Source organism: Hevea brasiliensis, chromosome 16, assembly GCF_030052815.1.
Source record: "Hevea brasiliensis isolate MT/VB/25A 57/8 chromosome 16, ASM3005281v1, whole genome shotgun sequence".
Classification (NCBI taxonomy): Eukaryota; Viridiplantae; Streptophyta; class Magnoliopsida; order Malpighiales; family Euphorbiaceae; genus Hevea; species Hevea brasiliensis.
The window spans coordinates 70,101,749-70,123,804 of record NC_079508.1 but is presented as its reverse complement, the minus strand read 5'-3'; the positions used below and the strand labels follow the sequence as shown (position 1 = coordinate 70,123,804).

At 35.6% G+C, this 22,056-nt stretch overlaps 1 protein-coding gene and 1 pseudogene across 1 annotated transcript; one reads left to right on the top strand and one right to left on the bottom strand.

Annotated features, from left to right (window-relative positions):
- The first annotated feature begins 12,009 nt into the window (after positions 1-12,009).
- On the top strand, positions 12,010-17,365 carry LOC110664116 (uncharacterized). The gene is made up of 2 exons (XM_021823663.2): positions 12,010-12,212; positions 14,758-17,365. The coding sequence occupies exon 2, from the start codon at positions 15,030-15,032 to the stop codon at positions 17,082-17,084; it is 2,055 nt and encodes a 684-aa protein (XP_021679355.2). The 5' UTR covers positions 12,010-12,212; positions 14,758-15,029; the 3' UTR covers positions 17,085-17,365.
- Positions 17,366-20,832: 3,467 nt separating this feature from the next.
- LOC131174714 (uncharacterized) overlaps positions 20,833-22,056 on the bottom strand; it is an 83,270-nt pseudogene continuing 82,046 nt past the window's right edge.

Sequence of the window (22,056 nt, the reverse complement as noted above, 5' to 3'; positions counted from 1 at the left end):
TATATATATATATATATATATCAAATTCTTTACACTAGTAGAGCTGGCGTGTGTGGGCTTATATGTATTTTATTTTTATATTAGCTCATAGGAATCTGTTAATGCAAATATTACATTGCATTTTTTTTTCTGTTTTCATTTGTACTTATGAAAAATTAATATAAAAGGTGACCATTCTTTGCCTTCAATGAATGAGCAAAAGTTTCAGGGATTGTTAGAAAAATAACAATAACAAGAGCAATAGGCTTCAATCATGTAGTCACTCTCCTTAAGAGAATTATGCCCCTCACTATATTGCTGCCGAGTAATTTGAGCAGATCCCTCCAGGATAACAAAGCTAAAAACAGAACTCTAGACAGTAATTATAGAATTCTTCCAAGAACAAATTAAAGAATATTAATGTTGATTGTAAGTAGAAATGAAGAGAAGAGATAGAAAAGTAAGAGATAATAATTTATGTTCAAAACTACTCTATTTATAAAATATTTACACCTTTTCGAACAGATACAATAATTCACTTTATATCTATTAGAATAATCACATATGCTCATTTGCAACTTTTATAATAGATATAACAATTCACTTCGCATCTCTTAGAAAAATTATATCTGTTCATTTATACCTCTTAGAATAATTAATTATATATGTTCATATATACCTCTTAAAACTAGGGATGGTCACAGTTTAGGAATTGTCGATTATGGTTCGTGAATTGTTGGTTTAGGTTCAATGAAATCGTGAATCTGAACTAAACCGCCGTGGGACAGTTTGGAAGACGGTTTCTGAACAACCGGTTCTGGTTTAAGTTTCGGTTTAAAATGATTTGAAAGGCAGTTCGAAAAAGAATAATTCAAGACAATTTGGAGGACGGTTTGAGAGTGGTTTAGGGACGGTTTAGACAAAAAAATTAGTAAAAATTTTTATTTATTTAAAATTTAAGTTATATTTGTAAAAATATTTTAATAAACATTTTAATTTTTCCTAGAAATCTTTCAATAAAAATAAAATAAGAAAAAAGAGAATGAAAATAATTTATCTTTAAGAAAAATTTAATACGCAAAGACTTGAACTTGATTAAAAAATTAAAAAATTAAAGATGAAATTAAATTTTTTTTTAAGAAATTAGAAAAAGGTGCATGAACTTAATTTTGCCTATATATCCCTTTAGGATTTAGAGGAATCAAAATTTTTAGTTCTATTACTTGCTTTTTTTCAAAAAATTATATGATAATTAAAAAAGTATAAAAGAGAATAAAAAATTAAAATAGAGGGTATTGGAAATTTTATTGAGAATATAAAATAATAATAGAGTAATTGAAATAATATTAAAAATTTTATTGAGCATAGAAAATAATAAAGTAGGGAAATTGAGAGAGAACTGGGATTTAAAAAAGTCTAGAAAATAATTGTTTAGAGAATTTGAGAGAAATTGAAAGAGTATTAAGAATTAAAGAAAGTGTAGAGAATAATTGTGTAGAGAATTACTGATGTATATAAATGAATTAGGAGTGAGGTGAGATATTTATTGAATTCTTTTGTATTTAAATTGTCGGTTTGATATGGTTTGGAATCGTTAGTTCAATCCGATTTGAAATCGCTGATTCACGGTTTCTGAAAAATTTGAATCTAAATCAAATCACAGAAGGGTAGTTTCGATCTGATTTGATGTCGGTTTTGATTTTGACGGGTTCGGTTTTTGTTTGAAATTAGACCATGGCCACCCTTACTTGAAGCAGATACAATTGTTGGTGATAAATAGTTTCTTTTGATACTTTTTAATGAATAGACATAACTATTTCGATATGGGATAACTTTTATATCACTAACTATTTATAGCAATCTCCCACTTAGTTAGTGATAAACACAATCAATATGAATTAAGATTTATGCATACAGAAGGTGCCTTTCGACTTAAACCTGCTGTTAGTATAAATATTTCAAAATCTCGTTGAAATCATTGGTTATATTTAAATATTAAACCATAATTTTATATTGACAAGATCGAAAATATTATACACAAATCTTATCAAATTCTTTAACATATTCACCGTGAGCTTTAGTACCATATTTTGGGCTTATGCTACCTCTTGAATTCATAAACACTTACAAAGTTTTATTATCCAAAACTTTGTTAGAAGCGGCACCATTTTTTGTGTTTATATAGGCAAAGTTTAAATCTATGTCATAATTATGGACTTCTTGGTTCTAAACCAAATCCAGTATCTTCATTAAGAGTAATAAATGTTCAACATCTTTTTTTTAAGCACTACTTAAATTTTTAGTGCTCACAAACAGTCACAAACTATAACTTATTATTACCTTTTAAACCTTTAAAATTGTTGAGCAATAAGAAAGATAAGATTTCTATCACTAGTGACAAGTGTCACGACTCAACCTATGGGCCGGACCGGCACTAGGACCTGGGCCAGTCTAAAGCCCTTGAGGCCCGTAGTAAGCCTATCTATTCCTTAACCCATCCTAAGGCCCATTTTAAGCCCAATTTCAAGAATTCAATCGGACAGAGTCCGGCCATAATATAGACCATACAACGGGGAGTTTTTAACTCGTTCGACCTGTAAACACAGTATATAATATTTGGAGAGCTCAGTTCACCCTTAACATACTCATCATATCATAAATCAAATGGGAGCTCAGCTCCCTCATCCAATCCAATCACACTCACACATATATGCATTTAATGTTCTTACAAATTCAACATAATATTATATTACAATCCTAAATTAATTAAATTACTCCTAACACATGCGGAGTCTAAAATTTTGACTAAATTGTACAAAATACATTAGATATTACTAATTGACCTGTGAAAAAGAGGAGCAAGTAAATTACAACAAGTAATCCTCCTATAGCCTAGAAAAATATGGTGAACAGGAGTGAGCGTTTGATTCAGAGAGTAAAATACCAATTTTAACTACAATTTCTATAGCTACTTAGAGCTAATGCATTCTAAGGAGTGGAATGCAACACCATTAAAATTTTTATACATATCACATCATAACAGTAAAAAAGCAATTTAGAGCACTCAAACACTCAATAATGTTCAAATAGTACATATATGGGAGCTGATCCCCTATACAGCTCTCTTAATCCAACCTCTGCCAGTGAGTGTTTCTCAAGCCGGACTTTCGCTTGATAAACCGAATGCAGGAACGAGCGAGATCATCTCGAGTCGTGCCTACTCCGACTTATCCATAAAGGACCGGGTCCCAGCGAGTGTGTCTTAAACCACATCTACCCGTCCTATCCATATCCAATACCACACACCACATGCACACCAACGCATGCACACTGCTCTAAATTACCATAAACAACATTCATGTCACTTCATTAATTAAGAATGCAATATAAAACGTGCCTAGTATTTAACTACATAGATACATATTTATTAGTGATGCATGAGCATGCTTGAACATATAATAATATTGAAATTATAATTAAAATTAATATTTACTCATAGACTTGAACTGAGGTTACTGCGGTGGTTAGGCTGAGGAGGAAGGCTGTCTCGACTCACTTGAAAATTTTATTGAAATTATTTAATATATTGGACTCAATACAAGTTTAAAAAGGATCAAAGACGTCATAAGTCATGCCGAAAATCCAGCAGAGTCTTTCCTATACCTAGGACTTACCCAATTTGCAAAAGGATTTAAAATACACTTCTATATCCACAAGTCACACATCCACAACTCAATCACATCATATGGCTCCTTCTGGATTCATCCAAACAGCCAGCAGCCACAATTTAAAAAATTATAATTTAGTCCCTACAATTAGTCCTTTTACAAAAACTATCCAAATGAGCTCTAAAAATTCTAAAATTTTGCGCTGCGGTCCTTAGCAATATTATTAAGCTAATGCAAAAAGAATTATAATTTTTTAACCTACAATGAATATTTTATAGATTTTTAATCGTAATCAAGCACTAGATAATTAAAAAAAAGTAAGGTTCGGGTTTACCTATGCCAATTCTGACCTTGGAGATGCGTCTGGAACATCTGAAAATGATGGGGTAGCCTATAATTTCGATCAAATTCTGAAATTTTCTTAGTAGCCTACCTGTTCGGCTCAAAATTGCAGACCCGAGCAACTGTTGAATTTCCACGAATTGAAGGTACTTACGCAAAACCCACAATACTAGGGTTAGTACATAATTTTTACGGAATTTATTATGCTCATTTAGTGCTCGGAAAAACACTACGAAGTTTCGTAGGATCCACCAAAAAACGGTGTCAGAAAAATTCGAAATGGGTATTGCTGCGAAGCTCTCGCTAAGGGGTGCACTCTGGTACTCTCGGATTTTTCATGGGGGTTCACGGTTTACGAGAAATCTAGCCCAAAAGTAGAAATAGGCTAAAACTTCCTGGACAAAAATTGGATAAACCGCTCGATGGATTTTAGTTTTCTTGGTGTCTATGGAAAGCTCTTGAGGTGTACATGAGTTTTGGGATAAGACCCAGTCCAATCAGTGGCTAGATCGGTCAGAATCGGCCCGAGAAGTTGAAGAGTTGTGCATGCGTAAGGGAGTTTTTGGAGAGATTTTCCGACGGCCTGGAGCGTCGACCAGCTGTCGGGATGGTCCTTGGAGGCACGTCGACGACAGAGGAAGGCTGAGGAGGAGAGAGGAGAGAGAAAATGGAGATGGGAGATAGAGAGTCGGGCGCGTGGGGGAAGGAGAAGAAGAAAAGAAAAGGGCCAGTCCGATTTGACCGGTCCGACCCGGTCTAATTCGATTCGGTCGGTTCGATTCAGGATACCTGAAATAAAATTTTTACTCTGCCTTGGGACAAAAAACGAGCTCAAAAATTTTAAAAAAAATTCTAAAAAACTAAAAAAAACTTATAGAGTCTAAATATATTTTTAGTTTTACCACGTGGTCTTTAAATTAATTTTTAAAAAATCATCTAAGTTTCACATTTTCAAAAAATCGAATCCGATTTCTAAAATTCGAAAAATTTTAAATAGTTTTCCAAAATTTAAATAAATAAAATTTAATATTCATCCATAAAATAATAAATTTAAAAATTAGGAGTGTTATAATAAGTTAGAAAAATTTTAGACCCATCGCACATGTAGTACTACTAATCATATCCCTTGGGAGCCTTTTGGTTAATAGGTCAGCAAAATTGTTCTTTGATTTGATATATATAACTGTGATAATATCATCAGAAATTAGTTGTCTAACATACTCATGTTTTAAAGTAATATGTCTAGACTTGCCATTACAAACCTTGCTAAATGCTCTACACATAGTAGCTTCACTATCACAGTGCCAAGAGATTGCTGGTATCGGCTGTGGTCATAACTTTATATCTAGCAATAAATTCCTCAACCATTCTGCCTCTTTGCCTGCTACTGCTAAAGCAATAAACCCAGATTCCATTGTGAAATGGGTGATGCATGTCTATTTCTTTGAAGCCCATGAGATAGCTCATTTACTTAAAATGAATATACAACCAAATGTAGACTTATTATCATTAATACTAATTATCCAATTGGCATCACTATAACTCTAAATACTGAAGGAAACTTATTGTAAAGTAAGGCAAAAAACTTTGTCCTTTTATGATAATCGAGAACTCTTCCAACAGCTCTCCAATGATCAGTATTAGGATTATAAATATATCTTGAAAGTTTACAAATAGCAAAAGCAATATCTGGCCTAGTGTAATGCGTACATACATCAAACTACCAATTGCACTAGCATAGTCTAATTGACTTACAGATCTTCCAGAATTTTCAAATAATTTGTTAAAAACATCAAAAGGAGTATTAACTTCTTTGATATATAAATGATTATACTTGGAAAGAATCTTATCAATATAATGAGATTGACTCAAAGCAAAACCCCTATTATATTTTTTTAATTTTGATACTTAAGATAGTATCCACTTCTCCCATGTCTTTCATTTTAAAGTGAGAAGCTAAATACATCTTAGTATCATTCACACCTTGCATGTTAGTTTCTATTATTAGCATGTCATTTACATCAAGGAACACGATTACACCATAATCTTTTGTAAATATAGAATAAATACATTTATTTGCTCCATTATGTTTAAAACTATGTGATAATATCATGTTATCAGACTTTTCATGCCATTGTTTTGGGGTTTGCTTCAAATCATATAATAATTTTATTAATTTGCTAACTTTCTTGTCATTTCTAGGAAGTACAAACCCTTCAGGTTGTTCCATATATACTTCTTCATCAAGATCATCATTTAAGAATGCGGTTTTAACATCCATTTGATGAACAAATAAATTATAACTTGATGCTAAAGCAAACAATACTCTTATTGAAGTAATTTTTGCCATAGGATCATACAACTCAACTCAACTAAGCCTTTATCCCAAAAATTTAGGGTTGGCTATATGGATTCGTTTTCTCCACTCTAAACAATTTTGGGTTAAATCCTCAGAAATATGTAATGCTTCTAGGTAGTGTTGTACTACTCTCCTCCAAGTCAGTTTAGGTCTGCCTCTTTTTTTTCTTTCTATCCTCTAACCTAATGTGCTCTACTTGTCTAATTGGAGCTTCCGTATGTCTACGCTTCACATGACCAAACCACCTCAATCTCCCTTCTCTCAACTTATCCTCAATTGACACCACTCCTTCTTTATCCTCTTTAATGTCCTCATCTTTCACCAACACTTTTCCTTCTTTATCCTTAATGCACCTAACTTGATTAAGATCTTGACATTTCCTTTCTTTCCTCCTTGCTAATCTATAAATAACTTTCTCCCCTTCTTTAGTTCTAAGTTCCTCATACAACTTTTCAAAGGCCTTTGCTCTTGCTTGACTAATTGCCTTTTTTGCCTCTTTCTTATTGTTCATATGCCTCATTATTATCACATTTAGGTAATTTCTTATATCATTCCCTTTTTCTCTTCACTGCTTTTTGTACTTCCTCATTCCACCACCATCTCTCTTTTGAAGGTAGTCCATGTCCTTTAGACTCTTCAAACACTTTTTTAGCTACTTCTTTAATCTTTGATGCCATCTGTATCCACATATCATTGGCCTCCATATCCAGCTTCCATGCTTCGGACTCGAGAAGCTTATTTTTGAACTTCAATTGCTTTACTCCTTTGAACTCCCACTACTTTGTTCGAGCTACACTATTTCTTCTGACCTTACTTGAATTGTTCCTAAACTTGACATCTAAGACCACTAACCGATGTTAACTTGTTAAAGCCTCTCCTGGAATGACCTTGCAATCCTTGCATAGAGTTCTATTTGTCTTCCTGGCTAAGAGGAAGTCGACTTGGCTTATATGTTGCCAACTTTTGAAAGTCACTAAATGTGACTCTTTTTATAAAGTAGGTATTTGCTAGTATTAGGTTGTATGCCATAGCAAAATTCAGGATGCTTTTTTCCTCCTCATTTCGACTGCCAAAATCAAAACCTCCATGAACATTCTCATAACCTTGCCTATCACATCCTCCAGGTCCATTCAAATCTCCACCAATGAAAACATTCTCTTAATTCGGTATGCTTTGCATTAAATCATCCATATCTTCCCAAAACCTTTTTTTACTCTCACTATCTAGTCCTATTTGTGGGGCATAAGCACTAACTACATTTATTGTTTCTCCTTCTAGTACTAGCTTTACTAGTATAATTCTATCTCCTACTCTTTTCACAGCTATTACAACATCTTTCAATGTCCTGTCTATGATTATGGCCACTCCGCTCTTGTTTCTCTCGTTTCTGGCAAATCATAGTTTGTACCCTGAATTACTCACTTTCTTGCTTTTCTTTCCTACCCATTTAGTCTCCTGAATGCACGCAATATTCTCCATTCTCCTTTTCAAGATATCCACAAGCTCCATTAATTTTTCTGTAAGTGAATCAACATTCTAAGTATCAATTCTGATCCTCCTCCTATCCTGTTCCTTCCTAATCGGTCTCCTTTTATGATATCTTCTATTGTTTTCTATGTGTATCTTATGTTCTGTTTCATTATCTGTTCTACTATCTGTCCTATGGACTAACTTCTTTACCCACACCCATCCATGATGTGGGAACCCTTACTCATTTAACACCACACCCAGGCGTCGGCATGGCGCGTCGCTTTCGGTGAACGCCCTACACCCTTGCATATTTCTCAATACGCCCGAGCTCCGATGTAGCGCGTCGTAAGTAGAGGAGGCCCCAATGTTTATATCATTTGAATCCATATCATAAGGTGAGACGAAATTTTTACGCTGGTTGTCACCTACCTCAACCCTCCTCCTTTATTCGAGCTTGGGACCGGCTAAGCGCAAACTATTTAGGCGGAGTTTGCCATAGGATCATATGTATCAAAATAATAAACTCATGTTTTTTGTTTAAAACCTTTTGCAACTAGTCTAGTTTTGAAAGTTTGTAGAGAATTATCAGTGTTATATTTTCTCCTTAATACCCATTTACATCTAATAGATTTAGAACCAGGTGGTAAATCTACTAATGCCCATGTATCATTAGATAATAGAGAATTCATTTCATTATTTATTACTTCTTTTCAAAATGCAGAATCCATTGCATCGAACTTCATCTTCTTTACGTTTCTTTCGAGATATTGTGACTATTGCATCCTCACTATCAAATGATTCAGAAATTTTGGGTAGATTATCACTTAGTAGATATGCAACACTCAATTCAGTAAGTAAAAATGATAATTTGTCCTTCTAGCAAGTAAAATTAGTTCTATCAAAACGCTTTAGTTTGAAGATATCAGAATTGACAATTTTGTTGAATACAGAATCAAAAACACCAATATTAGAAGCTTCCATTGTTGTATAATTCCCTTAAGATTGTTAGAAAAATAATAATAACAATAGCAATTATAGTCACTCTCCTTAAGGGAATTATGCTCCCTGCTATGTTGCTGCCAAATAGCTTGAGCAGATCCTTCTAGGATAACAAAGTCAAAAACAAAATTCTAGCCGCACTAGTAGAATTCTCCCAAGAATGAATTAAAGAATAATAAAGTTGATTATAAATAGAAGTGAAGAGAAGAGATAGAACAGTAAAAGATAATAATTTATGTTCAAAACTACTACTGTTTATAAAACATTTACATATCTTTGAACAGATACAAAAATTCATTTTATATCTATTAGAATAATTACATCTGTTCACTGGCAACTTTTATAATATATACAATAATAGACTTCATATCTCTTAAATAAATTATATCTATTCACTACTTTTTAGAATAGAATAATTATATATTTTTATATATAACTATTAAAATAGATATAATTATTGATAATAAATATTTTTTAATGTCTTTTGATGAACAGATTTAACTATTTCGATATGAAATAATTTTTATATCACCAACTATTTATAAAAGATGCTGCGGGTCCTTTATCACCAACTATTTCTAGTGCATCTATTATATTATTTTTTCGAATAAAAACAAATTTAATTATTATTTAATTAAATATTTATTGTAAAAATTTAAATAAAATTAATAAAAATATGTATGTAATTAAAATAATAAATATATTATCAACAAATATTGAATGAAATAGTAAATGAAAGTATAATTAAGCAATAATTGCTGGTTGGGCACATGAAAATGGTTTTGCGCGTGAAACATTGCACGTGCAGCTTGGGTAAGTAACAGATCGAATATCAAATCGCATGTTCGTAACGGGAAATCCTTAGGACACATCGCATCGGTCTCCCTTTCCCCCTCCCACTCACGTCTCTAATATGCAGATATTCTAATATTTAATCTACAAAATAATATAATCAATTTCTCATTAATTATTAATTAGACTAAGAAATGATTAAGGCCTTATTCAACATAGTATTTATTATTTTAATTATAATTAAAATATTTTTTTTATTTATATTATTAGACGATATAATATTTATGTTAATATTTAAAAAAATTAATAATAATATATTTAAAGATTATTTTTTAATAGGATATGGTTTTTAATTAAGGAGTATATATATTTTAAGTAATTATTTTATACTATATTAAAAACGATAATTTGCATTTAAAGAATTGAAAATCTGAGATTAAATCAAAGTGCTTTTATAAGTTTTCGATGTTAATCTTATTTCAGTTAAATTTCAATTTAATTTAGTCTTGCTAAGTTTAATCAAATTCGATATTTATTTTTTTATATACTCTTAATTATAGGATGTGATTTATTTATTATTATATTAAAAACAAAAAATCACTATACAATTTTACTTTTCATTCTCATTCTATGGGGAACCTGGGTGAGTGGATTGATGATCAGGCGGCCCATATTCCATATGGGCTATCTGCGTGGCAAAATCTAGTGGGGGGGAGATGAAAGGATAGGTTTCACGAGGGGAATCAAATTCTTTGACATTATTTGCCATTATAAATTTGACCATTATACAGCTTAGCAATATATTAGCACCATTCTTTTTCTCCATGGGACATGAGACTTGGCTTTTTCCTCCGTTTGGATGCAGATTTCCCAAATGTTAATTGTTTCTTTGCACTTTATCAATTTCTTGCCTATCTTTTCCTTCTTCAAACTACCCCACATATTCTCATAAAGTGAGCATTCCTCATTAATATCTTTTAAGCGTTCCTCATTAATATCTTGTGTAATATATTTTTAATTATTAAATTAAATTAATTTATTTTTATATTTATATAACATATATAATTTTTGTTTTTTTTAAGATATTTGAATTTATAAACATAAATATAATTTTATGTAATCAATTAATTAATTAATTAAACATAAATTCAATAAAATCAAAAACTCGTCGACGTCAATTTTGCTGCGAATGGATACTTTTATAAACTACTCTTTTTTTTTTTTTTTAATCCGGGGTTTTATTAACCACTTGGTGGAATATAACTTGGCCGGATCGTATATTCCTAATAAAGAGGGAAAATCAATATTATAAAATAAAAAAAGAAAATAAAAATCCAGAACGGGAGATTCGTTGTGGGCGCTGAAGTGATAAGGGAAACCGCTAACCGCCGCTGTAATAAGGAAGATCTTTTGAGTTACGGCGCGGGACTCTGTTTGGAGGGCGAGTGGGACCCAAAAGAGGCGTCCCAGTTTTCTCGGTTATAGCGCTGGGGGTCCATGTGAGCGCCGAGAGAGCACAACGAACGGTGACGAACCGCTGCCGACTAAAAAATTAAAATGTCATGTCTTGTTGGCGTGTCATAATTGGGAAGGTGGGGCCCTTACAGTTTTCGGTATCGTTTCGCCACTCGCGACCAAACTTGACGTTTGATCCCTTCTCTCGCATTCCAAGCTGCCGTCGAGCCGCTCATTTCGTCACCATACACGTAATTACTTGTCCCTTGTTTTCTATTTTTCCTTTTTTTTTTTCAATTACATGAATGAACGTTGTGAGCAATTATGTCCACATTCAATGGAGGAAATTGAATTTTCAAATCTATATATACTAGAAAATTTAAATTTATTTTATTAATTTTTTAAATTTTAATTTGATCGATATGAATTTGGTTAAGAGATGGAGATTTATCTAAATTATATAATTATTTTAATAAATTATTTTCTTAACTTGTGAAGCGAAATATAATAGCTTTATAAGAAATTATAATTATTTTAATTATATGGAAAAACTTTTTAAGATTATATATTTTTATTTATTTTAAATATACTTATATTATAGGGGAGAGTACATTTTTAACATTATTGAAGAATAAAATATAATTTTATATGTAAAATAATTTAAAAACATTTTTCATTATAAATATTAATAATATAAAATGTTTTCATTATAAACATTTTCATTTTTTAAATGTCTTTGCACAACTCGCTAATCCAAATCTCATTGCAATAATTGATTTTTTTTAAATAATATTTTTCTAAGATTTAACATCAAACGATCCCTTAATATATATTTCAAAACCGTTATCTTTGTTAAAAACATAAAAATGTTAACTAATTAAAGAGATATTTAATAATATAGTAATTTAATTAATTCGCACAGTTTTGGCACGTGCAACCTCTCTCCATTCCATTCGTTATTTCCACCCCACGCTGTCTCTCCCTCTCCCTGTATCTCCTTATGTCTTCGCGTTTCTCTCTCGCTCTCTCTTACTTTCCGCCTCTTACCGGCCTACATCGCCGCCGCCCTTAAGCCCTAAAAATCCCATCCGTAGATCAGTACACTTCCATGACACTGATTGTTTCATCTATTTCTATCGAATTCTGAGGTAATCTACTTAATTCACCCGATTTTTTCTCTTGAAATCTTATCTCCCGGCTGCTGAATCGTACCTTTTTCTTTGCTTTTTTTATTTGAATTTAAGTTTTTAATCGAAATTCTCTGTCTCATGCTCTGTTTGACTGCTGAGAAGCTGCTGGAAAACGAGAAAATTGAGACAAGATGTTCTTTTTCTCTGAGGCCCTTCTTTTTCCGTAGCTAAGATTCTATGCTTGGAGGACTAAATTAAAGTTTTGTAAAAATTTGCATCTCGAATGTTTTATCAAATTTTCGCTAATATTGTTTTCCGCTTCCTCCATTTTCTTGTCAGCCAAACAGAGAATTCGTTCTGTAGTGTTTATTATTATTAGTTTAGTTAGGTTCCATCCTTCATGTTACACTTGGGTTCATGATTTCTGTATAATTGAGCTTAATTGGTAATTACGTGTTTGGATTTCCTTCCATATTCGCCATTCGTCTCGTTTAGCTGTCATCAATTTCCTTTTTGTTTTTTGTTTTTTTGTGTGCCTTTTTTTTTTCAGAAGAGAAAATTCTACTTGATATTCACAAGGTTTTATGGATCTCAAAATGGAAGACTGTTTTATCCAATCCATTTATTTGCTTAAAGCACTGGCGGCTTCAACTTGCTTTCTTGTAAACCTGGTAGCTTTTTAGATGCATAGTTTTCTAATGGATCATTTTTAGAATGATACTTCTATTTCATATTTATCAGTTCAGATCTTTTCTTTCAATTTTTTTATTGCTTCGTATTATGTATTTCTTTTTTGGGGTAGGGATGCTTTTAATTGGACTTTTGGGAACTTGGTTGATTTATTTGATAGGCTTGCACTTAGAGATGCATGCGTGCTTGACTTTTGGTTATTTATTTTTCTCCTATTTTCGAATGAATTAGTTCAGTGTGTTAGTTGCTATCACATTTGCGTTTACAATTTTGCCTCTATATGCTTCTCTGATACCTGCTATTCAATTGCTATGTATTCAAAAGAAAGAATTTTTTTATGTATATATTTTTGAATGACAGTTTGGTTTCAAGAAGTAAGAAACTTTCCTTCATGCAGTCCACTAAATGTTTCATACAGTCAAGTGGTTGCTTTGCCATAATATGATCTTAACAATTTGATTGCAAGATTTAACAGCTTTAATTTTCTTGGATACATTTTGTAGGCTGTAGATTTACCAAGGCAAGTATATACGTTCTGTAGGGTTTGGAGGGAATAAGCCCCACCATTGTTGTAGTAACATGCTGCTGCCTTAGTGATCTCACCACTTGTAGGGACACACAAAAGGTGAAATTGTAACAGTAGTAGACTAGTAGTAGTCAACTAGTCATAGTCTTATCATTGTTCGTTTCTACCGCCTAACCATAGAGCTGAGTTCTGTTGGGAAGCTTTGACACTATTTTTCTTCAAAGAATCCCCTTACACTCCACCAATTGATAGCAGCATGCCAGGTTATTGGTGTAATTTGCCCTGCTCCTTTTGAATGGGATGTCGATGGGATACTTGATCTTGGCTGTTGAATTATATATATATATATATATATATATATATATATATATATATATATATATATATATATATATTATGTATATTTATTTGCCCTTGGCATCTCTGTCTAAACGTTAAACAGAAATTTTTAGTTGTTTGCAAAGTAAGGGGGGAAAAAGAAAGGAGAATGAAAACAATCACTGATAGCTTCCCGTAGTTCTTTTGAAAGACAAAATAACGACACCAAATCAAGCATTGTTTAATTATTTTGACGAGGCATTAAGGAAATACTTATCTAGTCCCTACTGTTTCATTGATTGAACAACTAAATTTTCATTCCCTCATGTATTCATTAAATTTCCTCTTCGTCATTTGACTCTGTTGTTATTATATGCTATTTAGTCCTAATCATTCTATTCTTATCTTCTGATCCTGTGGTTTTGCTCTCCTAGAACTCATGGTGCCTGTCTAATTTTGCTGGCTGTTATATTCAGTAATTGCTCTACTTCTGGTGTATGAAGAGAAGTTTGCTCAACTGTCTTTCATCCCAATTCTGTTGTTCTATTTGGTTTGGATTTTGGAAATATATAACTTTTGATGTTAAATTCTTTTTCTTTTTTATCAGAAGCAATCAATGTAAGAACTGCTAACCAAATGAAATTTGTCTATTCCACATACAAGTTTCTCAAGATTTCGCTGACCTATGTGTCTTTGATTTTGTGATCATTCATTGCATGAGTTTTGGCACTGATTTCATGGCTTAATAAGCAGTAACTTGTTTTGCTATTGGTGTGATAGTTATTTCTATTTTTCTTCTTATTTTCCACTTGTGCATTTCAATGAGAAATTTTCATTGCTGTATTTTCTATTATCATACTGTTTGAACCACATAAAATGTCAGTTATGTTGTGGAATTTTTAGCTGTTGAAAATTTGAAGGATAGTAGATGATAGATTGTGGGTTCTAATCTCTTTTTTTTATTATTTTTTTTATGATACTGAATATGATTGCACTTAATTTTCTTGTTCTTGTTGTATGAATTAACAGAATGGTTGGCAGCTTCAAAGTTGTTATGAAGGAATTCATTCTACTTAGATTTGTCCTCCTCAGTTGCAACTAGTCACCCAGCTTGTGTTAAATTTACAAGAAAATGGATCGCTGTGATACTTCTGGATTTGTTAGTGGGGGTGGGATGTTCTCTTTAAGAGACATCTAACCTAGTTTTGTAGCTAATTTTCTTGATCCCAGAAGTCAGGTGTACTGTTCATTAAGATTGATATTAGGTTTTGGAAGTCACTTTGGATTTTAGTCATTGTTTTATGGAGAACAAGTTTCGGAACTTGGGCTTTGCTTCTAATTATCCCTCAAATGCATTCAAGATTTTGGGTAAGTCAATGCAAATTGAAGGAGCTGTGGCTGAATATAGTGCAGATACTGTCTTACGTCTTGATTCCCCTGGTTCTTCACTAACGTACATGTCTCCATCAAAGGGAATTAAACGGAAATGGAATTTGATAGACAGATCCATGGGTCAACGTGTTGGCTCCTCATTGTCTCTTGGGCTAGGCCGCTCATCAAGTTCCTCAGAAAGCAAGGGGAGTTCAGCAACTGCTTGCACTACAATGTCTTCAGCCAAAGAAACTGATGAGGAGTCATCAATGGATCTTGAATTGGACTTTTCCTTCCATCTGGGCAATGAAAAGATGTCCAGCCCAAAGAAATGTGCTAGTTCAAATCTTAAAGAACTAGAATTGCTGCCCAAGATTGATCTGGAGTTGAGTCTTTCTACTGGGCCATCCGAATCTGACATTACTAGTGTCTATCCATACCCCAACTCCACTCCACTTGAATTTGGCATGGAGATGCCACTTACTGTTGGTGGGGCATCAAATGTAGATGAAGGATCAACATCCTGTAGTTGGAAAACAGGGATTACATTGCTCATGTCAGAGAACAAAGAGGCTAACTTTTTTTTAAACCAGGTTCAAAGAACTTGTGATCCTACTCCCATTGTTCCAGACCTCTCATCAAGTGTGATAACAGTGCCAAAAAGTTCAGTCACCTGTACTTCTGGGATAACACAGCAGCAACAGCCACATCAACGCAGCTCTAGTTCCAAGTTGTGTCAGGTTGAGGGATGTGGAAAGGGAGCCAGAGGTGCTTCTGGCCATTGTATTTCCCATGGTGGTGGCCGAAGATGTCAGAAACCAGGCTGCCACAAGGGAGCTGAGGGCCGGACTGTGTTCTGCAAGGCCCATGGGGGTGGCCGGAGATGTGAATTTCTTGGTTGCACAAAAAGCGCAGAAGGTCGCACAGACTTTTGTATTGCCCATGGTGGTGGTCGAAGATGCAGTCATGAGGGTTGTACTCGGGCTGCAAGAGGAAAATCAGGATTGTGCATTCGGCATGGTGGTGGGAAGAGATGTCAGAAAGAAAATTGCACAAAAAGTGCTGAAGGCCTATCAGGCCTGTGCATTTCACATGGAGGTGGTCGTCGATGCCAAGCCACAGGATGCACAAAAGGAGCACAAGGGTGCACAATGTTCTGCAAAGCGCATGGTGGTGGAAAACGCTGCACAGCTCCAGGATGCACCAAGGGTGCTGAAGGGAGCACACCTTTTTGTAAGGGCCATGGAGGCGGGAAAAGGTGTGCCTTCCAAGGTGGTGGGGTTTGTACTAAGAGTGTCCATGGAGGGACCAACTTCTGTGTTGCACATGGGGGTGGCAAGAGATGTGCTGTACCCGAGTGCACAAAGAGTGCAAGAGGAAGAACAGATTTTTGTGTTCGTCATGGTGGTGGGAAAAGATGCAAGTTTGAAGGATGTGGCAAGAGCGCCCAGGGCAGCACAGATTTCTGCAAGGCACATGGTGGAGGGAAGAGATGTTCCTGGGGCCATCCTGGGTCAGAATATGGTGTCCAGCCTACTGGTCCGTGTAACTCATTTGCAAGGGGTAAGACTGGTCTCTGTGCACTTCATAGTGGTCTGGTGCAGGATAAGAGGGTTCATGGTGGTGTCACTTTGGGACCCATCATTCAGGACCCCAAAGTTAGCCAGCCAGAAAAGATGAAAGAAGCTGTCATTGCGGAGGACATGAATGTGGATACTGTGAAGATGGGAACTAACATTGTGGCTTTGGCAAGCAAAACTACTTCAGACATGAAAACTTTTGGGGTCCCAAATGCCCATACCCCTGTTGGGGAACCAGGGTTGCCAACGGTGTCAGTCTTTGTACCAGAAGGCAGGGTGCATGGTGGAAGTTTGATGGCAATGCTGGCTGGTGGTTCAGGCATTGGCTCAAGCAGCAGCCAAGTTGTAGCTGGTGATTCATCTGAGCCCAGGAAACCTTACATGATGTCTCGGAGCTGGATATAGGTTGTGTCCTCTACATTTATGTGGTTTAGTCTGTTGGTGTTCTGAACTTGTTCTCATTCATTTGTTCAAATGGCAAGAAAGGTATAAAAGCTTCGACCACCCTTGTGTGATAATTTGTAAAAGTCAAGTAGGATTTAGCGTTGAATCAGGTCTCGGGGGTTCTTCCCTGTAAACACCTGCATATGTCCAGCAGGGGGTTGGTACACCGGTTATTGCCTGTAAAGTTGGTCAGTTTGTCAAACATTCTCGCATTAATAAATCCTTCTAGCGTATCATCTTTACTGCTGCTTATGTGTTCACTGTTTAGTAATGGCGTTCTATTACCTGTTATAAGATGCTTTACTATTATGCCTTATTTTCCGGAGTGTCCGCCATTTGTGCTTTGATTCATTAATGAACTTAATTTTTGCTGCTTGTTTTTCCATTTGAATTTACTCCTCATTTCTCAAATAAAAATTAGACAAAGTAATTTTGAATATCAAGTTTGAATTCATTTAACTCTACGTTCGAAGGAAATTTTTGGACATAAAGGATGGATTTTTAAAGTAATTAGGTAAAAAACTTTACTTTTTTTAAATTATTAAAAATGAGTTTGAGTACTATAAGTGTTCCTTCATCAGAATGTTCACAAATCTAATCAATTATTCTTGTTTTGTGAGAGAACATACATGCAAGGGAACGTGCATTTTCTCTTTCTCTTTCTTTTATTTATCACAAAATTTACTTCTTTTTAATAAATGAAAAATATTTATATTTGACTTGGCTTTCTTTTTATACCTTACTTGAAGGTGTTAACAAAATGTGTTGTTTCCATTGATTGATATTTAGTTATGTACATGCACTTTTGGTTACAGCAATTAAAAAGGGGAAATGGAATTTGAGCCTTCGATTCAAGGTTTTTTATAGAGCGAAACGTTAAAATTAAAATTTGGGTTCTCTACAAAGTTAAAACAACGGGTAATAAACACGAAAAGATTTCCGTGTAGATGGAAAAGTTTTCAAGCCGTCTTTAATAGACCGAAAATGTGATGTTTTTGCTCGGTGGTGTCACGACCCAACCTATGGGCCGGACCGGCACTAGGACCTGGGCCAGCCTAAAGCCCTCGAGGCCCGTAGTAAGCCTAACTATTCACTTAACCCAATTCTAAAGCCCATTTGGGCCCAATTTCAAGAAATCAACCGGACAGAGTCCGGCCATAAAATGGACCTACCAACGGGGAGTTTTTGACTCACCCGACCTGTAAACACAGTAAATACTCAATTGGGGAGCTCAGCTCACCCTCCACATACTCATCAGCATAAAAATAAATGGGAGCTCAGCTCCCTCATCCAATCCATCAAACATGCATAGAATATTAAGTTTACAGGTCTAAAATAATAATTTAGTTTACAGACCCATATCAAATAAACATTTCTAACACATGCGGAAATTCTAGAAATTTATCGAATTACACAAGCATGAATAAATAACCTGCGAGGGAGAAAGCAGGTTAACCTCAAAAATATCCTCCTGTGGCCTGGAAAAATATTGAACAGGAGTGAGCGTTCGACTCAGAGAGTAAAATATCAATTTTAACCATAATCTCTATAACTATCTAAAACTAATGCACCCTGTAGAGTGAAATGCAACATCAGCAATAAATCCACATCATAACAGCAAAAAGGTAATTTGGAGCACTCACGCACCCAGCAATATCAATCATATATATATGGGAGCTGATCCCCTATACAGCTCTCTTAATTCCAACTGTGCCAGCAAAGAACTCAGCTCGGACTTCCACTTAATAACCAAATCGGGGTCCCAGCGAAGAACTCAAGCCGTGTCTACCCCGAAGGACCGGGCAGTCCCAGCGAAGATCTCAAGCAGTGTCTACCCGTCCTATCCATAGTCCACACCACATCACACGCACGCCAACGCACGCACACTGCTCCAAATTACCACAATAACATACATAGCACTTTCACAGTTATGAATGCAACATAAATCGTGCCTAAAGTTTATTTACATAGATATATGCATATAAGTGATGCATGGGCATGCTTGAACATATAATAATAGTGAAATTACAATTAAAATTAATATTTTACTCACAGACTTGACAATGGTCACTGTGGCGGCTGGGCGGAGGAAAAAGGCTGTCCCGGCTCACCTGACAATTACATTACAATTATTTAATACAAATGACTCAATACAATTCAAGAAAAGACCAAATACGTCCTAAGTCGTAGTTTAAAATCCCAGTGAGTCTCCCCTATACCTAGGACCTACCCAACCTGCAAAAGGGCTCAAAACACACTTCTATATTCACAACCCATATATCCACAACTCAATCTCATCACACAGCCCCTCCTGGGCCCATCAAATCAATCATCCATCACAATATGTAAAATTTTAATTTAGTCCTTATAATTAATTATTTTTGCAAAAACTACCCAAACAAGTTCTAAAAATTCTAAAACTTTGCCCCGCGGTCCTTAGCAATATTACTAGTCTATAGCAAAAAGAATCATAATTTTCTGAGCTACCACAAATATTTTATGGATTTTTAATCCTATTTAAGCACTAGAAAATTACGAAAAAGCAAGGTTCGGGTTTACCTTTGCCGATTCCGACTTCGGGAACGCGCTCGGGATGTCTGACAATGGGGGGTAGCCAAAACCTCGATCCAATTCGGAGACTTTTCCAGTAACGGGTCTGTCTGGCCGGAAATTCACAGACCCGGACAACTGTCGAATTTCCGCGAATTGAGGATACCTACACGAAGCCCACAACACGGGGGTTAGTACATAAATTTTTCAGAATTTTCTAAGCTCATTTAATGCTCGGAAAAACACTGCGAAGTTCCGTGGGACTCACTGAAAAACGGTGTCAGAAAATTTTGAAATTTATATCCCCGCGAAGCTCTCGACGAGTGGAGCGCTCTGGTACTCTCGGTTTTCTCGTGGGGTTCACAGTTTGCGAGAAATCTAGCCCGAAAGTCAAAATGGGCTAAAACTTCCCGGGCAAAAATTGGACAAACCGCTCGATGGATTTCGGTGTTCTTGGTGTCTATGGAAAGCTCTCGACGAGTAGATGAGTTTAGATACAAGACTCGGTTCGATTGGTGGCCGGATCGGCCGGATTTTGGCTGGGAAGGCGAACGATCGTGCACTTGCTGGCGTCGCTTCGAGCCGTTTCCAGGCATTCCAGTGCGGTGGTGGCCGTGGGGAGGCGAGGCGGCCACGGAGAAGTGGGGTGGCAGGGGAGGAGGGAGGAGAGAGAAAAAGGAGAGAGAAGGGGAGGAGGAGAAACGCGCGCGGGAGAGGAAGAAAAAGGAAGAAGAAGGCCGGTCCGATCCGATCCGGTTCGATTCGGCCGGTTCGATTTGACCAGTTCGATTCAAAATACAAAATTTTGAATTTTTACTCTGCCTCGGGACCGAAAACGAGATCCAAAAATTTCAAAAAAATTCCAGAAAACTCAGAAAAATTCATAGACTCCAAATATATTTTTAGTTTTGCCACGTGGTCTTTAAATTAATTTTTAAAAATCATCAAAGTTTATATTTTCGGAAAATCGAACCCGATTTTTAAAATCCGAAAAATCTCAAATAATTTCTTAAAATTTAAATAAAATAAAAATATTAATAATACTCATAAAATAATAAAATTTAAAATTTTGGGGTGTTACATTCTTCCCCCCTTACAGAAAATTCATCCTCGAATTTTACACAAGGCAGAATAAAGTATAAGATTACACATTGAACAAATAAGGGTACTTGCAACGCATGTCCCGTTCTGACTCCTAGGTACACTCTTCCACCGACTGACTCCTCCACAAAACCTTAACCATAGGGATTTGTTTTGATCTCAGCTGTCTCACTTGGTAGTCCACTATGGCTACAGGTTGCTCCTCAAATGTCAAGTTCTCTTTTAGCTCTATTACATCCGGCTATAGTACATGAGAAGGATCTGGAATGTATTTCCTGAGTATGGAGATGTGAAATACGGGATGAACGTGAGAAAGGTTGGGTGGTAGCTCCAACTAGTAGGCAACTGCTCCAACTCTATCAGTAACCTCAAAAAGTCCAATATACCGAGGTGCCAACTTGCCCTTCTTTCCAAATCTCATCACTCCCTTCATCGGAGAAACCTTCAGGAATATATAGTCGCCTACTGCAAACTCCACATCCCTCCGTCTGGGGTTTGCATAACTCTTCTGCCTACTGAAAGCTGTTTTCAATCGTTCCCTGATTAAAGGAACTATTTCTGAAGTGTACTGCACTAGATCTACATCATGCACCTTCGCTTCTCCCATTTCTGTCCAACACAGAGGAGACCTACACTTCCTTCCATATAATGCCTCATAGGGTGCCATCCCTATGCTGGAATGGTAACTGTTGTTGTAGGCAAACTCCACCAAAGCTAGCTGATCATCCCATTGACCTCTAAAATCCAAAACACTCATGCGAAGGATGTCCTCCAGTGTTTGGATTGTCCTTTCGGACTGTCCGTCTGTCTGAGGGTGGAAAGCCGTACTAAAGTTCAACTGTGTGCCAAGTGCCTCCTGCAACTTCCTCCAAAATCGAGAAGTGAACTGGGGCCCTTTGTCAGATATTATGGAGGCTGGAACTCCATGCAATCTGACTATTTCTCGAATGTAGAGTCGGGCGTACTGTGCCACAGAGTACGTAGTCTTCACAGGCAAGAAGTGAGCTGATTTGGTTAGACGGTCTACAATTACCCATATCGAATCATATCCTCGCATGGTACGAGGCAACCCAGTCACAAAATCCATAGTAATCATTTTCCACTTCCATTCTGGGATAGGGAGCTCTTGTAGCTTCCCTGACGGTCTCTGATGTTCAAACTTCACTTTCTGACAAGTCAAGCACTTGGACACAAAGTCTGCTATGTCTCTCTTCATGCCATTCCACTAGTAGCTATCCTTCATGTCATGGTACATCTTCGTGGAACCTGGGTGGACATTGTA